Consider the following 22,848-nt stretch of genomic DNA (forward strand, 5'->3'; position numbering starts at 1 on the left):
TCTTTCCCACTTCCCCCATTCCCTGCTGCAGCCACAACCACATCCTCTGTGATCTGGATCTGATCTCCTCGGCGGTCCAGCAGGAGGGCCATGATATCTTTCCCACTTCTCCAATTCCCTACTGCAGCCTGCACCACATCCTCTGTGATTTGGATCTGATCTCCTTGTTGGTCCAGCAGGAGGGCCATAACATCTTTCCCCTGTCTCCAATTCTTTGCTGCAGCATGCAGCACCCGCTCGGAAATTATCGATCCAACCATCATTCTCCTCAGGAGTATATGCATGACCCTCAGACTCCCTTCCTGTGCTGCCTCTTCCAGTGGCGTTTTCCCAGACAATGTTGCCCACTTTGCATCATTGTAGGGTCTTTCAATATTGTGCTCCAATCCTGTGCTCCCTGCTGGTATTTCTAGCGCCCAACAAACCAAAGGAAGGACATTCCACTTTGCGGCTGCATGCAACACTGTAAAACCTTCGTCCAGCTCTTCAAATCTCAGTCGATTTCGCTCATTATACCTCCCCAGCCATTCCGTCCAGGTGCTTGAATTTTCCTCAAACAATGCGGCTTGATACTGGCCTATAGCAAACTCCGTATCAGCACGTCCCGCATGCTCCGGCCAGTATTCATCGGCGTATTCCAGATATGAGAATTCTGTGTTAGATATCCCAGCACAATCCAGTATATGGTCAATACATCGATTTGCCATATCCGCATGAGTTCTTAGCTTATCAAAACCAAGGCTTTTCCCAACAAGAAAGTCTTTCACTGACTTGTGTAAAAGTCGGACATGTTCATCCTGAACAACAATCATTAATCGGCAAAGGTCGACATGGTCTTTAGTGAACTGAAGGCGCCTGGCCTCATCATATTCCGGATATAGCTCGCAGAGAGTAGCTAGCTCTGTCACTCTCAAAGGTCGCCGTGCAAACGCAACAAACCTCAACATGTCAACCATTTTGTCTCTTGTAGCGTCATCATCATCATCATCATTGTTTCTCATAGCCGTGCTCAGAAGTCGCTCGTATAACTCATGTAATCCACGGGGCATATCCTTAAGCTTCTCGAGAGTATTCCTGGATTGCACATTTGGTCGAGCCAGTTCACTGCAAGCGATTCCAACCCATAAGAAGGTTCCTTCAGCCTTCTCTTCCAGTATCCGAGAAACCTCTTCAGTCAGGGAGTCCGGGTATTGCTTCATCTCAGCCAAGTCCTTGACTTTCTCCTCAATCATTGTCGCCAGATCGTTCTTCACTGCACTGTAGGAAGCCAGGTCTCTGTTTACGAAGCGATGCAGATGTTGGCGAATCTCGTAATATGGACGGCTAGTGATCAAAATATGCGGCAGGGATGAAGCTGTATCCACTGTTTTGTGGCTCGAGAAGGTTTGAGCAATCTGCCGTAGAATGGCCTGCTGTGACTCTGAATCACATTCATCCAACGCGTCAATGACGCAGTATATGTTCATGGAACAGTCTTGGCTCATATCAATCAAAACAGCCCACAGCGCATCAAAGGAATCGTAAAGGCTTTTCTCACGCTCGATATACCTTTGCAGTAGATACTTCATGAGATTAGGACAAGTGTTGACCAAACAGTAGATTAAACCACGTAGAATGGAGATTGCCGTTCTCTGTTCTTCGTTGGTTGAGTCACAAAAGAAGTATGCAAGGATTTTGTTTCCGTGAGTAAATAATGGTTGTGTCGCAAGCTCATCGGTTATAGTCATGGCCATTGTAGACTTTCCAGTTCCGGGATTTCCATGAAGCCAAAGGATATTCGAGCTTCTTTGATCTCCAGCTTCTGAGACCTCAAGCCAACGTACGAACTCGTCAGTCTTTAGTATCCATTCGCATGTTCCTTTCGCGCGAGGTCCTTTGCGTCTTAGCAGGGCAGCCCTATACAGAGCAGGATCAGTAAGGCGCAAACTCCTTAAGCAGTCCTTTTCCTCGGCTGAAAATTCTGTTTCTAATATGAGTTAGCACACGAAAACAGAAATTTATAACCCAATCAACAACATACTCAAGAAATGCCGTCGCTGCGATATTAATCGCTTGATGACACCGCAAAGCTCATTGGAGACAGATTTATACTCATCGCTATTTCGAGATTTGAATTTATTCAATCCATAATGATCTGTCCTGAGACCCAAGTCTTTGATTTTGGTTGGATCACCAGGAAAGATAGCTGATTGCTTTTGAACACACTATGCTTTATTAGATCTAGTGAAAAAGGAGTTTCGGTCTCTTACAAACTCTTCCCACTGCAACCACCATACTTTTAAAATACGTGATTTTCGTCTCTCGTAGAAATTGGTTATAGATTGAATACCCTTTGCTGCCAGCATGAAATCTTTCTGTAAATCTTCAAGAGATGGCGAATCATATGTTAGCTCTCCCACAATCGATAAATTAGAACCGAGCGGCCAAAGGAGGCTAGCCGCTTTCTGGCCCCATTGGCTGAAGCTCGAACCCCGGTGCGGAGTGCCCAAAAAGAGGATGGCACTGGTATGTGTGACAATATCAACGTATGCTGTATTTTGATTGGCTTGATTGGCGTGAACAAGTGCCTTGAACCATTAATGAGAATAACTGAGTTGGTTATAAAGTGTGGTGGCCTTGCACGTACTTGTTTGATCACCAGGCCTCCATAGCTATATCCAATGAAAACTAAATAACGCTCGCGCCCCTGAGATAAACATGTATTAGCTATTGATGCACATGTACTGGGAAGGACAAAATTATACTTACTTGCTGATTCTCCCGTATTCCTTGAACTCTGTATAGCATATCCTCTCCTAATTCATGCAGGCGCACCTGAACAGCATCCCTCTGCCAGTATGAATCATAGTTGTAGAAATATAGTCGCACGTTCTCTCGTTCGGGCGAAGGAATGTCCTCTGGAAGAAAGTCGGTAACCCAGCAGATAAATTCACCACTTGGTTTAGTTGGAGACTGTCGATGATCGGTTTTCACTGCCCAGGTTGTATCTGGATTCGACCCTAGGCCATGCACAAACACCACGCTGTTTAAAAATGATATTAGAATAAACCTGAATATGGGGCTCAGGCGATATAGCTTACTCCACACCACCAGCACGGGGACGTGAACCAAGGTTATTTTTCTTCACTTCAACAAGACCAAACTCAGACCTTGGAGCTTGTCCAGTATTCAGTCGTGAAGGGATTTTCCTGGTTGCTTGATTGTAGAGGATTGCTGCGGACAGTATAAAGACTAGGAGATAAGCTGCGACCGTTGGTGCAGCCATGATGTGATTGCGGCAAGGTCCAAGCTTTGTTAGTGGATGCAGTGGGTCCTCGAATTTAGTGTCCAGTCTAGCCTAATACTAGTGGACGCAGTATTGCGAAGTATATAGATAGATTAATCGAGCCACTGGATAGAATGAGTGGAAATTCTTTCAGCAGCTTGATTGTCAAATGCTGATGTGGCCTTTTGGCGGGGCACAGCCTCAGCTTATTCATGTCTGCCTTGTCATCAGCCTGCGCCCAGTGCTTGATCACAGAAAAGCTCAGCTAACTCGCTTTGAAGAGCAACCTAATATCAAATTCTTCCCAAATTTGATTTTATTCAAAGTTTCATACGTGACTGGAATGCCTACATCCCTTATATTGAAAGCGCCTTTCCCTGAAATAGCAGCTTTAAGCCCTCCAAGCTCTCAATCTCTGGAGTGTGTCCCTGGCCAGCCGGATGTTTCTCTAGGCCAGGATGACGTCAGCTTATTCCTCGCTCGGGATTTGGAGACACCCATCTTAGACGAGCTCTATCCAAACCTCTGGCTCGTAGCCAGAAAGTCTGGAGCAAGTATTGACCCGCTTCATCAGCAGAAAGCTAAAGGGCGCGAAATCACGCTGCTTGAGAATCCCCAGCTACACCTTGTCTGGCACCACAATAAAATCTATATCAAACCGCTCCCGGAATACCTGCTTAACCATTATTTCTGGGTGATTTGCCTATCTCCGCAACTTCAAGATCCTTCTAGTGCACATTTGAGTACCAACAAGCGACTAAGTGCATTGGGATTCGTCCGGTCCTATGCGCATCTTATTAAATATCGCTCCGATTTCGCACTCGCACAGGAACTCCATCTTATTCCTGACAGCATTGAATGGGCCGCATGGTGCCGGTTTATTCAATACTTCCGGAGTTATAATGACAACCAAGTCGCCAAACGCTATCACTACGGTCAGTTGCGTCTTTCACGATTAAACTGGGCTGTAAGGCTGTTCCAACCACCAAGCGCCAATACAGTTTGGTTCTATCAGGTGCCATACTGGTCTATACAGACATTTCTACGACATATCACGGCTCCGCTGATATTTGGGTTTGCCATTATATCAGTTGTTCTGTCTTCAATGCAAGTTCTCCTATCAGCCTCGACTGACAATCCTGAGCTTGGCCTCTTGAGTATCTCTCAAAATCAACTGTTAAGGCAGGCCTGCTGGGCGTACTCAATTTCTATGTTGATTTTATCTGCTCTTCTCTCAACTCTACTGTTCGTGGTTCCAGCCACCGTGCTTATTTGGCAGATTTCGTGGGGCTTCAGGAAGCGGGGAAATCAAGTTGCCATGTTTACTTTGGGACCTTAGTTGAACGGTTGCCTTGCTGATATAAGGTGGGATATATCTCTGCTTGTGAAGAACATAACTCAATGGTACTATCTATTGATTGGTTGTATACTCCTGTACAAATTAGCCTAGTAATGCTTTAGCTCTTCACAGATACCGGCAGCTATTGCCGCTAGGCGAATCCTTTCGTAACTATATTCAGGTATGCTGCCGCGCTGGCGGGATTTGCTTCCCATACCTGACGTCTAACAGCGCCACTCTCATTATAGTATGCATTATGGTCACCAGGTTGTTTCTTGTAAGATTCGCTGAGCCGGTTATAGGTTTTGCCAAAGAGTTGTTCGACAGCCTCCCCCTCGAGGGTCAGCGCGCAGATGATCGCGATCCCGAATTCGTCTTGGCTAGATTGGCGCATACGGGGCGAGCCATCGTATTGCATCAAACAAATTCAAGTAAAGGAATGGTCAATCAGATATCTGGGCAGAAACTATCTTTGAGTACATACAGAGAATAGATAGAAAAGAAACAGAGCACCCTCCGAGCACGACGCGAAAGCCTTCCATCGAACGGCCATTCGCGTGATGCAATTGCGCCAGTAAGATATCTGCATCAGCCGCTGAGAAGAGGGATAATGAAACAGGCTCGGGGCAACTTGCTTGTGTGACGTGGAAATAATATATGCCGTTCATCTTAGGAAGAGTATGGCTTTTGGGGAAATCAATAGAGACAAATAATAGTAACCAATCAAAATAGGATAAATTCAGTAGAACTAACCTAAAGCAAAACGAGGCATAGTATGAAGCCTTTGAACCGTACTAGCTAGGAATACTGATCGAATACTAGGTATTATATAGAAGGTAAAGAGCGTGCTGAATTCTTCTAATCCTAGGAATTCTTAAGGGTTTTTATATGCAAATGTAGAAGTGCTGCAAGGAGTTTGTATAGCCGAATCCTCCATTCACCCTTCGGGAGAATGGCTATAGTCAATTCGTCTGGCTCACGAATTCGGTAGTTGGAGGCCTTGAATTACTAAGAATTCTCCACCTCAGCTGACACATAGTCTAGGGTACCAGTAGCCTGAAGGCGCCTGTGGTGCAGTATTTTTCGGAATAACTGTCCGGCCGGTCGAAATCGCCAAGCCCAGTCCCGTGGAACTCCATCTTCTTCGATCAGGGCCAGCTGAAAGAGGCAAAGGAGATGTATCAGCGAGCACTAGCGGGCCTTGAGAAAGTAACTGTGTCCTGAACATCCAAAACCACATATTGTGGTAAACATTCTGACTTCTCTCATTCGCCCTAGTCGCTTGGCCGAGCGCCCACGTAAAAGACATATACCGTACAGAATTCTGCGCAATTAGTGGTAGGCAGAAAGTAGATTTTGCGTGAGCGGCTTGGTCGTGAGATAAAGTCATAGGATCTGGATGTATGTAAATTATATGGATGGAAATATGCTATTCGAGACCGTCTAAGGCTCCTCGACGAAGGGTAATGAGCCCTTTGAATGACATTATTTGCGAGTCTCGCTTTTCCGCCCTGATTGTCCTGCGGCGCTTTGCAGAGGCGCTATCAAAGCTTATGTCGAGAATAACATGGAATAATCTACCTCTTCAAGTTCCCCCGTCCTGCGGCACTTTGTGAAGGCATTATCAAGCGTATCATCTGCTTGTGCCGGAAATACCATGGAATAATCCCGGCTCTTCGTTTTCCCCAGTTCTGCGCCGCTTGTTGTCAGTCAGTATGTCTTCAGCTCTAGGATGCTCGTAGGTCTGACGGGACGCTAAGTTGGAGGCATCTATGTCCTGTTTGTAACTAAATATATACCAGTGTGTGTGTGTGTGTGATTCATACGCTGGCCCCTCGCCTCAGGCAATATGCAGGTCATCACTATCTACTCTCTATGCTTGTCTATGTACAGAAAACCATTACCTACCGACGAATTTGGAGCCTCGTCACGGCCTGTGGTGGCCTTCCTGCCTGGTGTTCTGTTTAGCGGCCCTGTGGCGCGCGGCTCTGAAACCTTTTTAATGCCTCTGCGAAGTCTAGTACTGCACCCAAGATGCTACTGTCTTGCATATCATTCTTCTTACCTTCCTTACCTTGGGTCCATCCTCCGAGCATTGTCCGAGATGTTATTAAATGCCGCCCCAATCTTCCTTCGTAGTTTCTGTCGTAGGTCCTTCAGTTTCGGGCAATCCACGAGAACATGAACCACTGTCTCTGGTGCACCGCATTCACACTTCTCGTCCTCCCTGAGACAGCGTAGTTTTCCATGTGTTACAAGCCATGAGTGGCTGGTTCGGAGTTGCGTGAGCAAGTAAGCTCGATTTCGAGACAGTGAGCCATACATTCTTCGGGTGCGGATTGAGGGTAGGTCCTTGTCTATCCGACGGAGGTGGCCGCCTTTTTTAGAGGTCTTTCATTCTTGTTCCCATTCCTTCCGAATTCTCCTACGGATAGAACCCCGTTCTTGTGACAGAAGATGTTGGAAAGGATGCTTTGTCTCTGGTCCAACTGCTTTTTTAGCCAGGCGGTCGGCTGCTTCGTTTCCAGGGTCGCCACAGTGACCTGGGACCCACTGGAGGCGTTCAAGTCATGCCTTCGTATTTTATCGCTTGGACTAGTTGCATATCAGTTGAGTAGATTTGTTAGACTAGATATAATGCAACTTCTGCACCAGATCAGAACTAATTACAGCGATATAAAAAAGACTTACCTGGTATTGATTATAGCTTGTGCCACTTGGAGACACATCAATCATCGACGCCACATTTCAAGCCATTTTGATCTGGGCTTAGGTAAGCCACAGCCCGCAGGGTATGACGACACCCGGTAGGTGGCAATCAAATATAGCTCTCGATGTTTCAAGAAGCTGATGGAAGTATTCAGCGTCTTCCTTTTAAGAGCGAACAAAGTATAAATTCACTATACTTCCCAGGCCCTCCTTTTGAAAAGAGATTAGAAAATATAATAGATAGTGAGTTAAGACTCTGAGTTAACTTAATAAATAAGTCTGGGTTTTGAGATAAACACGATTCTCCTGGTGGAGGTACCAAGCGCAACAACTCCATTATTTACGGCCATGCAAGTAGGGCGATAAGCCTGTGGTAGCCAGAGTTTCCTTTGACCCCGAAGACAGATCCACTGATCATGTAATATCGATATCCCAGTATCTGCTTCTGACCAAACCCAATGAGAATGGCCTTCCAACGTCTGCTGCAGCTCGCCCGTGCTGGCATCCCAGAGCTTGATGGTTTGGTCATCGGAGCTGGAGGCCAGCCGCGTGCCGTCCGGTGAGAAGGTAACTGACTGAACCCAACCAGAATGGCCTTCCAGAGTTTGCTGCTCCGCACTCCAGAACTGTTCAACCTTAGGTACCTGAGACCAATCTGACAAGTTAGACATAAACATGTTCCTAGTTACTGAAGTTTGTGGACAGAAAATGAGGCCCGAGGAATAAAGTTGTAGAGGTGCGGTGTCTGCTAGATGACGATTTTTAAGTACAAATCGACTGGCGTCATAAAGGAATTCTGAGATGTTGTGATGTTTAGCGCCCTATATTTGGTGTTAGCGGGTCCCTGATAATTCGTGAAGACATACTCTAATGGCAGATTGTAATCTGCTTATTGCTTCAATAACCTCGGATATGAGACCTAAAATGCTCATCACTTCCATCCAGTGAAGAAAATGCACTTCCAGGAATGAGATTGCCTTTTTGATCTCATTTGCTGGGTCCCGGCATTGCATCAAGTGCTGGGTCCAATATCGGCAGGCATATCGCAGCTCTGGTGGCAGGTTACCATTAATAGAATCAGAGTCAATGTCGCTTCGCTGCAAGCAATCATCTGATAACATGCAAATATTCTGCTTCAACCTTTCTTCCATGAGTGCAAGGCATTGGTTGGTAAGCCTCTGGTGCGTTGCCTCTCCATCTATCCAGAACTTCTTACTTTCCTCGGCATCCTTTGTTATATCGTCGACAAGAAAGTCCCGAAAAGATAGGTGTTGGAGTCGTACAGGTAAATCCAGATCATCTGGTACAATAAGAACAGAGTGAAGCCGTTTCAGCAAGCTTTTGATATTGTCTGACGTGATGCTTGATTTCACGCCAAGAAGCTGCGAGAGCGCGTTGACGGAGAGTGGGGTCGCAAGCACAATTATCGGACCTATTATATCCTTGAATTTCTGAGCCAAACGCGAAGCCGCCCACTTATTTTGATCCACCAGAAGTTGACTCAGCACTGGTACGTACGTTCGCGCCATTTCGGATACATAAATTGAATTATCATCCAGAATATCTCGTAGGCAATCCTGAGGATCATAAGTTGTCCCAATAAATCGACACAAGGTAGCTGCAGAGATAAATAGCGGCACTGTTTTAGTAAGAAGGTTATTAATAGCGTCTCTACCAGGCCATCCTGCAGGAAGGTCGTTATTTTGTCGAATTCGTGACAATGAATATTCCAGGAAAATCAAGATATCGTGAGCTATTTCTGATGTAGGGATGCTGTGAAGATCCATACTCTCGAGGTTGTCTTTGACTTCTTGGAATCCCAGGCGGATTGGCAGTTCAGGTCTGCTCGTCAGAAAGAATCGCAAGCGCACAGATTTGGATGCTTGTACCCGAGGTAAGAGCCGCAGAAGTATCTTGATATCATGGTCATCATCATAATTGGTATCTGACTGGCACTCATCTAATGCATCGATCACAGCCACCAAGGTGACGGTGTGGCCTAGATCTAAATTGATGAGAGGCTGAAGTAGAAGTTTCCTGAATTGCTCCGCAGGAACCTTTCCCGAAATGTAAGGATCAACCTCGAGTGCTTTCTGTATCTCTGGTCCAAGCTCAGGAATGGTGATTGCTAAATGTTGTGCCAGGGTTGAAAAGAGGCCTTTCGCGTTATCTTGGCCCTCTTCACCCCGTTTGAAGAAGAAGCTGCCGGCCAGTAATCCTTCGTCGTCGAGCTGCCTCGCTATGGTGCGGGAAATTGTCGATTTTCCAGTACCGGCGCCGCCGCTCAACCAGTATATACATTTTCCTTGTTTTGATACAGCCCAATCCCTGACTTGGCGAAGCAAATCGCTCCTAGTCTGTGGAAGACACTCCTTATGTTTGTTTTCGGCGGAATCATACGCGGCCCCTTCAACAATTTTCAGATTACGTAGGTCAAGTTTTTGTTCAAGTCGGTTGGTAGATCTCCTAAGTAAAAGTAAAGTAAGTATTTGATTTTGAAAAAATGGAATAAGATGACTTACACAAGATCAATCTGCAAAGCCCTTGTAAACAGTGATGTATACCCCTTTAGCTGGCTGATAACCTCATCCACTTCCGTGCGCTGCAAAGGCCATTTCCAATGTCGAAATATCCTCCTCCTAGTTAAGCTCTGCGTATTTTCGGGATTGAGTTTATCACTCAGGTTCTTCAGGGTCACCTTACACTCTCCGGTGTCATCAAATATCTTCTGAAGGGTGGTAAGTTTGTGGCCACCCGGTCCACGCAGAGATTCATTAAGTGACTCAAGTATGCTTTGGAGGCTATTGATCTCTCTTTTCAGATTTTCAATGTCCTTTGGAGCGTTCTTGACCTTCCTAATATAACCACCGCAGACATCTGCAAGAGCACCAGCTAGTTGAATGACCGCAATCACACTCGCCGCACATGACAGAGGGTCCATACTGAATTACAAAGAGCAGACAATCGAAAGTTAATATATGAAAGTCAAGTCATTCGTCCGCGTGATAAAAGAGCGGCCTAGAGAAATGATCTCGTTGCTGACCCAGCTCAGAAAATCGCCGAAGAGGGGTAATCACCGAAAAAGTGAGGCTGCGAGAGAATATCTTCCTATTGGTTTATGCTAAGGGAACAATCATTTTTCCAGAAGAGAAAAAGCAAACCTACATCGCAACTTTTCACTATGGTGATTTAATTCAGCACTCCTTAGGGTGGAGCCAAGCCAGCAAACCCCACAGTTCGCTAATTTCAACGAGATCCTCATCTACGGCCCATTCACTTTTCCGAATAGTTCTTTAACCTTGGCGAGTTCTCCTTCTCGACCCACAAATCCCGGGTTTTGCCGGAAAGGTACCATCCAGCGGCGCTTTTCAGATATTGATTCTCCTAAATCACCTGCGCGCTCTTGAAAAGGAACCTGCATGAGCACAGTCTTCGCGTACGCAGTGGCAACAAAGGCGGCATATGGTTGCCACTCTTTATGTTTATGAGAGCCGCAATAAGCATAGATGCTTTGTATCACAAGTGATGGAATCGCATCCATGAGTCCAGCAGCCTCCATCTCAAAACAGAGGATATCAAGCTCTTGAACGATTAGACCACGTGTTCTGGCGTCTTTCATGACCTGATTTCCCGAAGCGATCAAGCCGCAACGGATATGAGGCTCTTCCGCTATCCGCTCGGGACGATCCATTAGCTGGCTTGGATCACATATTGCACAGTCAAGTCTGTCATGTACATGCATGTGTTAGATGAGATAAATGGTCTTTTGATGGCCAGAGAAACTGTTTGCATACTTCTTCCCTTTGAAGACTGCTGGCCATTACAGCACTGAGCGATGCCTTACCAAGCATATTGTCGCTCTCCATCTGAGCAATAACCTTGAGTAACAGTGAAGGAGGCTTGTTCAGTAATCCTGTGCGCCCAATCATGGTCTCGGGAAAATGTATCGACGAAGACGGAGCTAAAAAAGCACGCGAAACAAATAGATCATCCAAGTGCATCTTCGAGCGACTATTGACATACTGCATGAATTTGACCAAGTACTTTGTGAGGTTCTGGTACTAAGGGGAGAGATAGAACACAATTGATCGGATATCAGCGGCTATATCTGCTATTCCCATCAGCCATTGTGGCGTTAATGGTGGATACCTACCGAGGCATACTTGTGGCGCGAAGGCCCCGTTACCCGAACGACGAAAGCACGTGCCAAAAGCTAGGGCGAGGGAAAACCACCATCAATGCAGGATGCGGCAATCCGCTACTGTTCCACGAAGTTGTTTGACCCATTACACATCATTGTTGCTATGTTAGTGGTCCCATGGCAGATCAGGTCACACCCACTGGGAGTTTCATTGACTCCATCTTAACGCCTCCTCCATCAGACAGGAAATCTGCCCAGCATATTTGCTCGATCCTCAACGTTTTCCAATACCATTATAACGGGGGTAAGCCACGTCCTTGGGTTAGTTATCGTCTTAGACCCGAGGAGTACGCAGACTTGTTGCGAAAAGTAGAGTCAAAGCCAAACCTCAATACCTATATTAAGCGGAAATTGCGGTTTGTTTGCGTGTTTCGTGAATTTATGAGAATCTCTTTCTGACACAAGTTTTTTAGCTACGACTATGACCCACGTCGTTCGTGCTTGACGATCCGAATGCCCACGGCCCTTCATGAAACTTTCTGTGCTGAAGTCGTTAGCGAGATAACACGACAACTAGACACGATAAAGAATAGTGGCTGCTCGGAGGCTGCGTTTGTCAGAGAAATAAAGCCTTTCGCTTCCTCAAGAATCGAGCTACCGGAGAACGAGAATGGGCTGAAAACTTCTATCTTACGAGAACCAGATGCATCTTTTGGACACACTGCAGCACAATATCCAGGCGTTGTCATTGAGATTTCCTACTCTCAGAAACGCCAGGCCGTAAGGGATTTAGCCGACGACTATATTTTGTGTACTGAAGGTAGCATCAATGTTGTCGTGTGCCTGGATATTGAATATCAAAAGTCTAAACAGGCAACTATATCTATTTGGCGGCCGGATTATCGCCTCGAGGCCGGCAAGGAGGTTTTTGTAGCGTCACTTGTTGTTGACCAAGAGGTATGTTTCTCGGCATTACGAGAGTATTCTTATTTACCAGGCTAGGTCTTTCGAACCCACGATGGAAGACCGTTAGATTCAGATCCATTACGGTTGAGCTTGAAAGACTTCGCGACGAGCAATCTTGCAGAGGACTATCCAGATATAGGCCGCCATGAGATTGTAATATCTTCCAAAATGCTCTATGACTTTCTTTCGCAGGCGGAAGAGAGAACAGAGACCCAGAAACAACATCGTGGTGCTACAAACAGCATTCGCCCTGGGGTTCTAAAGCGCCGCCGACCAGTAACACCAGACGAGTCAGACACTCAGTCCGAGGAGGAAGAGCCAAAGCGTGCTCGCCATGATGATAGTGATTATTGTCTGAGTTCATAAATTATGAGCCGGAATGATCAGTGGTTTCTTCTTTTATTCCCCTTTTTTTGCGCTCCTCTTCATCTGCAGCTTCTGCCGCCCTTCCCAATACGTCTTTTCCCGTTGACTTTGCGCAGATGCGAGAGCGGTGTATCTATTCTGTTTCTTCAGAAGGCATTGTTTCTGCAATGCCAGACTTTTACGACGGCACTCCGGCGGCGGAATGCGACAAGGTTGTTCGTGAAGTCCTTGGCTTCTCTATTATTCCTTCAACACAAGACCACCTCCCTATCGCGCCCAACTTCTTCTGTAGGGAAAGGGGCCGGATGGCTCTCACGCAATGGGTGAACGACAGGTCTTATAAAACAGATTGATTAATTATAATTTTGTTTGTAACGTAGAAACGTAATTCAGGGTGTTCATTGGGTTTTTCCAGTGGTGAGTTTTGTTTGTGTACTTCTTAAGGAACTCGGGAGGGCATTTTTGCGGCGGCTGGGCGGTAAGGCGATGAGTCATCGCCGGCATAATTAACTTTGACTTGGGAATAACTTCAATTTCACTTCTACTCTAATGCACTATCTTATCTGACTCGCTTTAATTCCCTCCGTTCTGCGGCGCTTTGCAGAGGCGCTATCAAGCATCTCTTGCCATCCCCTTCAGCGTGTTAATGCTGAGTATAACCTGGAATAATCCACTTCTTCAACTCCCCACATTCCCTGGCGTTTTGCAGAGGTATCATCGAGCACATCATTATCTCCACCCCGCTTAGGCGCTGAGAACAACATGCGGTAATCCACTTCTTCCGCCCCCCCCGTTCTCTGGCGTTTTGCTGGGGCATCATCAAACATATCATCATCTCCTATAACGCGCTTGCCAATGTAATTCGCTTGGGGATCGCGCGAACATCCTCAGGAAGGACGAGGAGGACGATGGACGGTCGTCCCTCGCGGCCCCCCGCGGGACGATGGGGACGACGAGGGAAGGTATATAAGGACGCTCACTACCCACCTGTATTTACTTTCTGCCTCTCGTGCCTTATTGCTACAGTTTACAGTAACATAGTCAGATCGCCAGTACGAACCATGTGTTATTGCATATTCCATTTCACTTCTCTTCCTCTTAATATCAGAATACCTTAAGGTCCGCTCGATGCTTAAGCAGGACGACCCTGACCTTATCTGACAACCACATGAAGCATTTCTTAGGCTATTTGCCGAGTTACTCCATATTGCGCCAACAGATCCTCCATTTCCTGGTCCTTTACAACTGACCAAATGGATGTGGGGCCAGTCGAAGGAATTTTGATTTTTGGCTGACTAGATAGAAGTAGTTTAACAACTTCTATATGCCTCTTCGTAATAGCTTCGTAGATTGGCGACAATTTATTTGGTTTCCAGACATCGGGGTTGGCATTATATTCGAGAAGAACTCTGACAACTTCCGTATGTCCTTGTATTGCGGCTCGGAAGAGGGCAGTCCGCCCAAAATAATCTTGCCGATCAATAGCCACTCCAGCAGCACATAACTTCCGCACGCAGTTGGCATATCCGTAGTTTGCAACATGCCAAAGTGGAGTTGCCCCATTAGAATCCGGCACATCATGTTGACCGTTGGACACCAGGCCGTCGATAGCGTCGTTCCATGATTCTAAATCGTCGTGGGCCCATGTTAATGACATCTTTGTCTAGGGGGAAAAAAATCAGAAGATAATTTGTCTGCCCTTAAAGAAGCTGAACAGTATTGATGGGTATGGCTTAAGAGTGAAATTTTAAGTCAGAAGGTGGGGTTAACTGTTTTAAAGGAAGAGAGATCTGTCAACCTAGTCAGGCTGAGACAGACCATGGTGCCCAAAACGGCCCAACAATTTTCCGAATATGAGGCTGTGCTAGGTTCACCTCCAGTGCGGCTGAGAGGTAATTAGTGCGTGTTTAGTGGTCAGACTGTTCTTTGGAATGACGACGGTTCGGCGAGGTCTATAAACAAACATTTGATCTGGAAGCATACAGCTTGGAACAGGGGTGGCTACGTATGTTCTGACATTCAAGAGTCAAGATCGATTTTAAGCATCACTATACAACTGAGGTTTCTCAAATAAGTGATCGCACAGGACTTGAATCAGCGGTGGAAGCTTTCGTGGTCTTCCACCTTTGATTGGAGGTGCCGTCACGCCGAACAGTGGCATATTCAACCAGCGTTTTTAATAGTCCGTGTGTGACAGCCGGCTGCCTCTGCCATTCGCGAGGCATTAAGATGACTGCTTACTATCATATTATAAGTCATTTGTCTGGTGGAGAGGCGAGCGGGGTTGTCATGTTGATGACCAACGTGATCCTCCGGGAGGATCGATGCTTGTGGTTTGAGATTATCAGGCCTCTCGAATACCGTACTAGCTAGGAATACTGATCGAATACTCGGTATTATATAGAAGGTAAAGAGCGTGCTGAATTCTTCTAATTCTAGGAATTCTTAAGGGTTTTTATATGCAAATGTAGAAGTTCTGCAAGGAGTTTGTATAGCCGAATCCTCCATTCACCCTTCGGGCGAATGGCTATATTCAACTTCGTCTGGCTCACGAATTCGGTAGTTGGAGGCCTTGAATTACTAAGAATTCTCCACCTCAGCTGACAGAGATAGTGTGCAACGTGGCATCAAGAACTTGTATCATGTGATATATTTTACCATACCATACGCCAGGCTAAACAAAGTTTCTTGGAAGAGTACAGAATAGGATTAGCGCGCTCTTAGCTTAGGGTCCGGGACACAAGACAACCGTCCTGAGGGGTGACACTAGTTTTGACTCTCACTGTATAAGACCGAGGTATCTGCTAGAGATAAGACCGAGACTGTATAAGACCGAGGTAGCTGTAGAGTAGTTCGGAGCATCACTGTACTGGAGGCGGTACTAGCATTTCTCGACTGTATTCGTTGTTGGATTTCGAGAGCGACTTGCCGAAGGTTGTTGGGCAAGATGCCGACACGCGACGCGCGCGCGGGACAGGCCGAGACACGAACCCCTGAACCCCCCGACCGCGACGAACGCGAAGAATCACCACCACGGCTACGACCCAAACGAGTCACCAGACCACCGAATAACTATGCCCGGGAACAAGAAGAGGAAGCTACAAGATATGCATTGGGCAGTCAAACTGAACGCCGAGGAAGAGGCAGACTAAAGACCCGCAACGAAACCGCAGCTGAACGCGCCGACAACTCAGAGGACGAAACAGAAACCGGCAATAGTAACCCGCAAATGACTAAGCTGCTCGCAGAGTTAATTGAGCTACGAAGAGAAATCAAGAGAAGGGATGAAACTCACAGAGAAGAGTTAAGAGAAGTCAAAACTGGGTTTGCGGAAGCTCTCGCTGGGATGCAGCAGGAACTAGCCGGGCTGCGCAATGAGTTGGCCACATCCCAAACCAACCATGACGAGACACTTCGCGAAATCCAATCCCTACGTACCTCTATGACCACCCCAGATCCTACGAACAACCTATCCTATGCAAATGTCGCCCGCACCCCTCCAACCAGTCAGCCAAGCAACATACAGACTCTCTCATTGTTTAACACGACACCGACCACCTTCACCAATACATTATATTGCATGATAGACACCTCAAAGATGGCTGACAGTGAAAACAGTAGGACATCCGCAGGCCCAATTAGGGCAGCAGTGGAGAAAGAGATCCGGACAAGGGAAAATGACGCTAACTGGCGATGTCGCGCGGTTACGGTGGACCCAAAGAACACCAACCAGATCTGAATTGCTTGCCGAGATGAAGCCAAACACCAGCTAGTTAAGAAAGTCGCAGAAGCAATAATTGGCGCGGGAGCCCGGGTGCTCCGCGACGACCTCTACCCAATCAAAGTTAACAGTGTTAAGAAAGCAGCCGTGCTAGATAAACAAGGAGAGATTAGAGTAGGAGCCGCGGCAGCCTTTAGCAAGGAGAATAAAACCACCGTTGCCAAGATTGCATGGCTCAGCAGAAAGGAAAGTGCGAAGACCTATGGGTTAATGGTGGTGTACCTGACCAAAGGCACCGATGCACGAAGGCTCCTGGCCGAGGGGTTCTTTCACGCTGGGGGGGAATCTGGCGTAACCAGCGCCTTTGAACATCGACCGCGACCAACACAATGCTACAACTGCCAAGAGATCGGACATAAGGCATTCCAATGCAACAAGACCCAGAAGTGCGCAAAATGCGCCGAGGAAGGCCACCGCCACAGCATCTGCAACGAGATGGTCCTCAAGTGCGTTCCGTGTGGAGGCCCACATGAATCATACAGCAGAAACTGTCGGAAGCTTTATCCAGTGCAACATGAATAAAACACTCCGAATAATTCAGCTAAATATAAGGAAACAGGGCGCAGTGCATGACAGCTTAATAAACGACGAAGAAATTCAGGATGCAGCGGCAATAGCAATCCAGGAACCCCAAGCGAGAAGAATTAACGGCCGACTCTTGACAACTCCAATGGGACATCACAAATGGACGAAGATGGTCCCTTCCGCATGGAGGGAAGGAAGATGGGCAATCCGGAGCATGCTGTGGGTAAGAAAGGACGTGGAAGCGGAGCAAGTACCAATTAAATCCCCGGATCTAACAGCGGCGGTCATCCGGCTCCCCGAGCGATTGATTTTTATGGCATCAGTCTATGTGGAAGGGGGAGATGCCCACGCCTTGCGTGACACGTACAACAGCTTACGCAAGGCAATCACCAAGGTAAGGCAAGATACGGGCGCACTGGTGGAAGTTCTGATCGTGGGAGACTTTAACCGACATGACCAACTTTGGGGAGGAGACAACGTGTCTTTGGAGAGACAGGGCGAAGCGGATCCGATCATTGACCTTATGAGTGAATTTGCTCTCAGCAGCCTACTGAAACGAGGCACGAAGACATGGCAGGGGGGAGGACAAGGTGGAGACTACAAGTCAACCATCGACCTCTTCCTTGCCTCGGAGAATCTGACGGGTTCCATGGTCAAGTGTGCGGTACATGGGACAGAGCATGGCTCCGACCACCGAGCAATTGAGACCGTGTTTGACGTTCCGGTTCCGGTTTCCAAACAGCAGGAGCGACTGCTGCTCAAAAACGCACCATGGAAGGAGATCAATGCCAGAATTACCACAAGCGTGGACGGCACACCGTCGGACGGCACGGTGCAGCAGAGAACCAACCAACTAATGGCCGCGGTGTTGGAGGCGGTGCATGCCTTGACGCCAAAAGCCAGACCGTCCCCATACGCAAAGAGATGGTGGACAATGGACCTGACACAACTCCGCTATATCTACACATACTGGAGAAATCACGCCCGCTCGGAGCGACGGGCAGGACGAATCACATCACACCTAGAAGAGGCAGCTAAAAGTGCTGCGAAGCAATACCACGATGCCATCCGGCAACAAAAGAAAAACCACTGGAAGGAGTTCCTTGCAGACAACAACAACATATGGAAGGCCGCAAAGTACCTGAAGAGTGGAGACGATACAGCATTCGGGAAGGTACCACAGCTCGTCCGAGCAGATGGTACCACCACCACCGATCATAAGGAACAAGCAGAAGAGCTACTGGCTAAATTCTTTCCTTCTCTACCCAACAACATTGAGGAGGAAGGAGCCAGGCCGCAAAGGGCACCAGTAGAGATGCCTGCCATCACCATGGAGGAAGTAAAGCGACAACTGTTCAAAGCAAAATCATGGAAGGCACCTGGAGAAGACGGTCTACCAGCGATAGTTTGGAAGATGACCTGGCCCGCGGTTAAACACAGGGTTCTTGACCTGTTCCAGGCGTCGCTGGAAGAGAGCACGCTACCAAGTCAGTGGAGACATGCGAAAATTATACCACTTAAAAAGCCAAACAAAAAGGACTACACCATTGCGAAAGCTTGGAGGCCGATTTCACTTCTCGCGACACTAGGCAAGGTTTTAGAGTCGGTGATGGCAGAAAGGATCTCACACGCAGTGGAGACATACGGTCTGCTCCCAACCAGTCACTTTGGAGCCCGAAAACAGCAATCAGCGGAACAGGCACTCCTGCTCCTGCAAGAGCAAATCTACACGGCCTGGCGTGGCCGTCGGGTCCTGAGCCTGATCAGCTTCGATGTGAAAGGAGCTTACAATGGGGTCTGCAAGGAAAGACTACTCCAGAGGATGAAAGCGCGAGGCATACCAGAAGTGCTGCTCCGGTGGGTCGAGGCCTTCTGCTCGGAACGAACAGCGACCATCCAAATCAATGGGCAAGGGTCTGAGGTACAAAGCCTCCCACAGGCAGGACTACCGCAGGGCTCACCCCTATCACCAATCCTGTTCCTCTTCTTCAACGCAGACCTAGTGCAACGACAGATCGACAGCCGCGGCGGAGCGATTGCTTTCGTGGACGACTTCACCGCGTGGGTGACCGGGCCAACTGCGCGGAGCAACCGGGAAGGCATTAAGAAAATTATTAACAAAGCACTCGACTGGGAGAGGAGGAGTGGAGCGACATTCAAAGCAGAAAAAACGGCCATCATACACTTCACCCCCAAAGCACAGAAATCAGAACAGGAGCCTTTCATCATCAAGGAACAAGCCGTTGAACCCAAAGACCACGTCAAGATCCTTAGAGTAGTGATGGACACTAGACTTAAATACAAGGCACACATAGCCAGGGCAGCGTCTAAAGGTCTAGAAGCAGCCATGGAGCTTAAACGACTTAGGGGTCTATCCCCATCCACCGCGCGGCAGTTGTTCACATCAACTGTCGCCCCAGTGGTGGACTACGCCTCTAATGTCTGGAGGCACGCTTTTAAAAATAAGGCCATTGGGCCCATCAACCGGGTCCAACGGGTTGGAGCTCAAGCAATTGTGGGAACGTTCCTCACCGTTGCAACCAGTGTGGCGGAAGCAGAGGCTCACATTGCCTCGGCGCAAAGCCGGTTCTGGAGACGGGCAGTGAAGATGTGGACGGACATCCACACCCTACCGGAAACCAACCCACTCCGCAGGAACACGGATCGTATCAGGAAATTCCGAAGATTCCACCGCTCGCCGTTATATCAGGTGGCAGACCTGCTGAAAGATATCGAGATGGAAACACTAGAAACTATTAATCCATTTACATTGGCACCATGGGAGGAACGACTGCAGGCCGATATTAGACAAACCCCAGAGTCACAGGTAGAAGCCGGCGGGTCTGTGCAGATCGCAGTCAGCAGCTCGGCACGGAACGAGGTAGTGGGATTTGGCAGAGTGATTCAAAAGCAGCCGCCCAAGTACAAGAAGCCAAGACTAAAGACCTTCTCCATCACACTTGGCGCAAGATCGGAGCAGAACCCATACTCGGGAGAGCTGGCAGCAATGGCACACGCATTGAAGACGCTACCAGTACTGAAATCGTACAGAATCATGCTGCTCACGAGCAATAAAGCGGCCGCACTCACACTGGGGAACCCGCGACAACAGTCGGGCCAGGAGCACGTTTGCCTGATATACAAGCTGATCAGAAGACTGCGAAAAAATGGAAACAGGATCATAATCCGCTGGGTCTCCACAAGTGAGGATAACAAACTGTTGGGCCTTGCTAAAGTGCAAGCCAGAGCAGCGACCCAAGAGGACCCCATGCCATACATACAGCTCCCCAGAATAAAGTCAACCACTCTCAACATCGCACGATCCCAACAAGACACCAGTAAAGGCCTGCCCGAGAAAGTAGGCAAACACGTGAAAAGGGTGGACGCGGCCCTCCCAGGCAAACACACTCGACAGCTGTATGATCGATTACCATGGAAAGAAGCGAGCGTGCTGGCCCAGCTCCGGACAGGCATGGCAAGATTAAACGGATACCTCTACCAAATCAACGTTGCGGAAACCGATCAGTGTGAATGCGGACAAGCAAGAGAGACGGTAGAGCACTTCCTCTTTCGATGTCGGAGATGAACGACACATCGGACAGAAATGTTGCAATGTACCAACACACACCGAGGCAACATATCCTTCTATTTGGGCGGAAAATCGCCCTCAGATAATCAAAACTGGAGTCCAAACTTAGAAGCGGTACGGGCGTCAATACGGTTTGCAATCGCCACCGGCCGACTCGACGTTGCTTAAATATATAGTCGAACACAAATCGCCCACTCTTCCCAACCTAACTCACACCAACCGCCTCGTGGCAGACACGGTAGACGCGCTTCAACTGCCGAAGATGGGATGTTGAACACTTGGAGAAGCGCCTTCAAGCCAGCCTACTAACAAAACTACTAACCCACGAGAATCTCCTACAATATAGATAGACGGCATGACATATGCTAAAAGTGAAAGTGTACGGGCTAGAAGGAGACATGGCACCCGATAAGAAATGTACTAGTAGCTTAGTGATAGTTGCCCTTTCGGCTCAGCCGCCGGGCGTTAATAAATTGTCTGTCTGTCTGTCTAATGCACCATCTTATCTGACTCGCTTTAATTCCCTTTGTTCTGCGGCGCTTTGCAGAGGCGCTATCAAGCATTTCTTGCCATCTGCTTCAACGCGTTTATGTTGAGTATAACCCGGAATAATCCACTTCTTCCACCCCCTCCATTCTCTGGCGCTTTGCAGAGGCATCGTCAAGCATATCATTATCTCTACCCCGCTTAGGGGCTGAGAACATCATGCGGTAATCCACTTCTTCAACCTTCCCCATTCTCTGGCGCTTTGCAGAGGCATCATCGAGCATATCATGATTTCCTTTAACGCGTTTGCCAATATTATTTGCTTGCGCTGGAGACACCATGGAATAATCCGGCCTTTCGACTTCCCCAATTCTGCGCCGCTTCGTGGAGTCATAACTCGGCTCTTCGATTTCCTTAGTCCAGCGCCGCTTACTGTTATTCAACATGTCTTCAGCTCTAGGCTGTTCGTACGGCCGACGGGATCTTGAGGCGTAGGCATCTAGGACTAGTTAGTGATAAATTATTATAGCATTTGGAAAGTGCTTAGACCATATTCTGATAACTTAGTCAGAGAGCGAATTGCCACATCCGACCGGTTGTAGCAAAAATCACTTTCTACCTCCCATGCGTTTATACCGCCTTTGTCAATGCAGTAGTTGTATATAACTTGAATTAGAGTCTCCGAAAGTCCCCCCACGGGGAGCTTTCCAAGCTTTTCGTCAAGGACCTCTTTGCGCGGGTCCATCGTGCAAGGATTGAAGATATAGAATAAATGTAGGTGATAAATGTCTCCTTTTATCCCTTAGAGGTACCACAATTAACAAGGGCCATGGCTCTATTAGCCATAGTTTTCGCCCACGCCACGGTTCTCCCTAGATATAACTCTTCTCCGGAGGGAATAATGTCTGAACTAAGTAAGTCGGGCTAAGCTACTTAAGGAAGTTGGCAGATGTTATAATCTCTAATAAAGTTAGTCCAGGCTAGGACTACGGTGGAAATAGACTTATGCTATCTAATGTATGCCTAGTATTACAGGCGTTGGTGTGTATGCTTTAGTATTTATGAACATCTACCCATGTCAAGGAACTTGTGGCCTGGGCCCTAGGTACACACTAGGCTTGGGACCTTGGACCTGGGTCCTGAAATAGTCTGGGACTTAAAACATATGCTCTTTGACGACCTGGGCTCTAGAGATTCCTAGGGACGCATATTCGGACCTGAAAAGGGCATGGGGCCCAGTGTTTATTCCCTAATATTACCCAGGGCTTTTAGTTCCTGTAACGCTTTTGCTGGGTCCGCTGATATTCTGGGTCGGACAACCTAATCACACCTGCATGCTTAGCCTTCCGCTTCATTGGCGTAAAGTCAGACTCCAACTTAGTAATATACCGACAGAATAGATGGTATATGGTAGCTTCACGATTAGAAATTTCGTTCTCCATATCCGGGATGGTAGTTGATAATGGTAGGCTACCCTGCGTAGATGTGAAGATCACAAATATTCGCTTTTGCTCGACCTCGCTTATATGTGTGTTCCAATCCTGCTTTCCAACAGTCCGCATACCTTGATTATACACCGTTAGATCCGTGGTTGACTCCTGGAGCTCAGCCAACTTGGCTTTAACCTCCTGTGTGTTTTGCGCAATAGTGTATGGTTTCCACTTTGATTTGTCATAGAGTA

General features: G+C 47.6%; 7 protein-coding genes across 7 annotated transcripts; 3 read left to right on the forward strand and 4 right to left on the reverse strand.

Annotated features, from left to right (window-relative positions):
- Nucleotides 1-2,153: 2,153 nt before the first annotated feature.
- On the reverse strand, nucleotides 2,154-3,366 carry BDW74DRAFT_116014 (uncharacterized protein). Its single transcript, XM_073721911.1, has 4 exons — nucleotides 3,081-3,366; nucleotides 2,749-3,022; nucleotides 2,250-2,686; nucleotides 2,154-2,204 (listed from the first exon to the last, which is right to left on the reverse strand). Exons 1-3 carry the CDS (start codon nucleotides 3,263-3,265, stop codon nucleotides 2,387-2,389), a joined length of 759 nt encoding a protein of 252 aa, XP_073578105.1. The 5' UTR covers nucleotides 3,266-3,366; the 3' UTR covers nucleotides 2,154-2,204; nucleotides 2,250-2,386.
- Nucleotides 3,367-3,448: 82 nt separating this feature from the next.
- Nucleotides 3,449-4,727, forward strand: BDW74DRAFT_163565 (uncharacterized protein). The gene has a single exon (XM_073726122.1). The coding sequence runs from the start codon at nucleotides 3,609-3,611 to the stop codon at nucleotides 4,602-4,604; it is 996 nt and encodes a 331-aa protein (XP_073578106.1). The 5' UTR covers nucleotides 3,449-3,608; the 3' UTR covers nucleotides 4,605-4,727.
- A 2,198-nt stretch (nucleotides 4,728-6,925) lies between these two features.
- Nucleotides 6,926-7,490, forward strand: BDW74DRAFT_116021 (uncharacterized protein). Its single transcript, XM_073721912.1, has one exon. It carries the CDS (start codon nucleotides 7,062-7,064, stop codon nucleotides 7,413-7,415), a length of 354 nt encoding a protein of 117 aa, XP_073578107.1. The 5' UTR covers nucleotides 6,926-7,061; the 3' UTR covers nucleotides 7,416-7,490.
- A 24-nt stretch (nucleotides 7,491-7,514) lies between these two features.
- On the reverse strand, nucleotides 7,515-10,336 carry BDW74DRAFT_163568 (uncharacterized protein). Its single transcript, XM_073726123.1, has 3 exons — nucleotides 9,836-10,336; nucleotides 8,180-9,779; nucleotides 7,515-8,134 (listed from the first exon to the last, which is right to left on the reverse strand). Exons 1-3 carry the CDS (start codon nucleotides 10,252-10,254, stop codon nucleotides 7,580-7,582), a joined length of 2,574 nt encoding a protein of 857 aa, XP_073578108.1. The 5' UTR covers nucleotides 10,255-10,336; the 3' UTR covers nucleotides 7,515-7,579.
- Nucleotides 10,337-10,481: 145 nt separating this feature from the next.
- BDW74DRAFT_163570 (uncharacterized protein) lies at nucleotides 10,482-11,516 on the reverse strand. Its single transcript, XM_073726124.1, has one exon. The coding sequence runs from the start codon at nucleotides 11,053-11,055 to the stop codon at nucleotides 10,576-10,578; it is 480 nt and encodes a 159-aa protein (XP_073578109.1). The 5' UTR covers nucleotides 11,056-11,516; the 3' UTR covers nucleotides 10,482-10,575.
- Nucleotides 11,517-11,570: 54 nt separating this feature from the next.
- On the forward strand, nucleotides 11,571-13,243 carry BDW74DRAFT_163573 (uncharacterized protein). Its single transcript, XM_073726125.1, has 3 exons — nucleotides 11,571-11,870; nucleotides 11,928-12,411; nucleotides 12,457-13,243. The coding sequence occupies exons 1-3, from the start codon at nucleotides 11,632-11,634 to the stop codon at nucleotides 12,784-12,786; spliced, it is 1,053 nt and encodes a 350-aa protein (XP_073578110.1). The 5' UTR covers nucleotides 11,571-11,631; the 3' UTR covers nucleotides 12,787-13,243.
- A 692-nt stretch (nucleotides 13,244-13,935) lies between these two features.
- On the reverse strand, nucleotides 13,936-14,664 carry BDW74DRAFT_116073 (ankyrin repeat domain-containing protein). The gene has a single exon (XM_073721913.1). The coding sequence runs from the start codon at nucleotides 14,441-14,443 to the stop codon at nucleotides 13,967-13,969; it is 477 nt and encodes a 158-aa protein (XP_073578111.1). The 5' UTR covers nucleotides 14,444-14,664; the 3' UTR covers nucleotides 13,936-13,966.
- Nucleotides 14,665-22,848: the final 8,184 nt, after the last annotated feature.

The sequence above is a fragment of the Aspergillus multicolor genome (genome assembly GCF_047715735.1).
Source record: "Aspergillus multicolor strain CBS 133.54 unplaced genomic scaffold BDW74scaffold_50, whole genome shotgun sequence".
In the NCBI taxonomy this organism is placed as follows: domain Eukaryota; kingdom Fungi; phylum Ascomycota; class Eurotiomycetes; order Eurotiales; family Aspergillaceae; genus Aspergillus; species Aspergillus multicolor.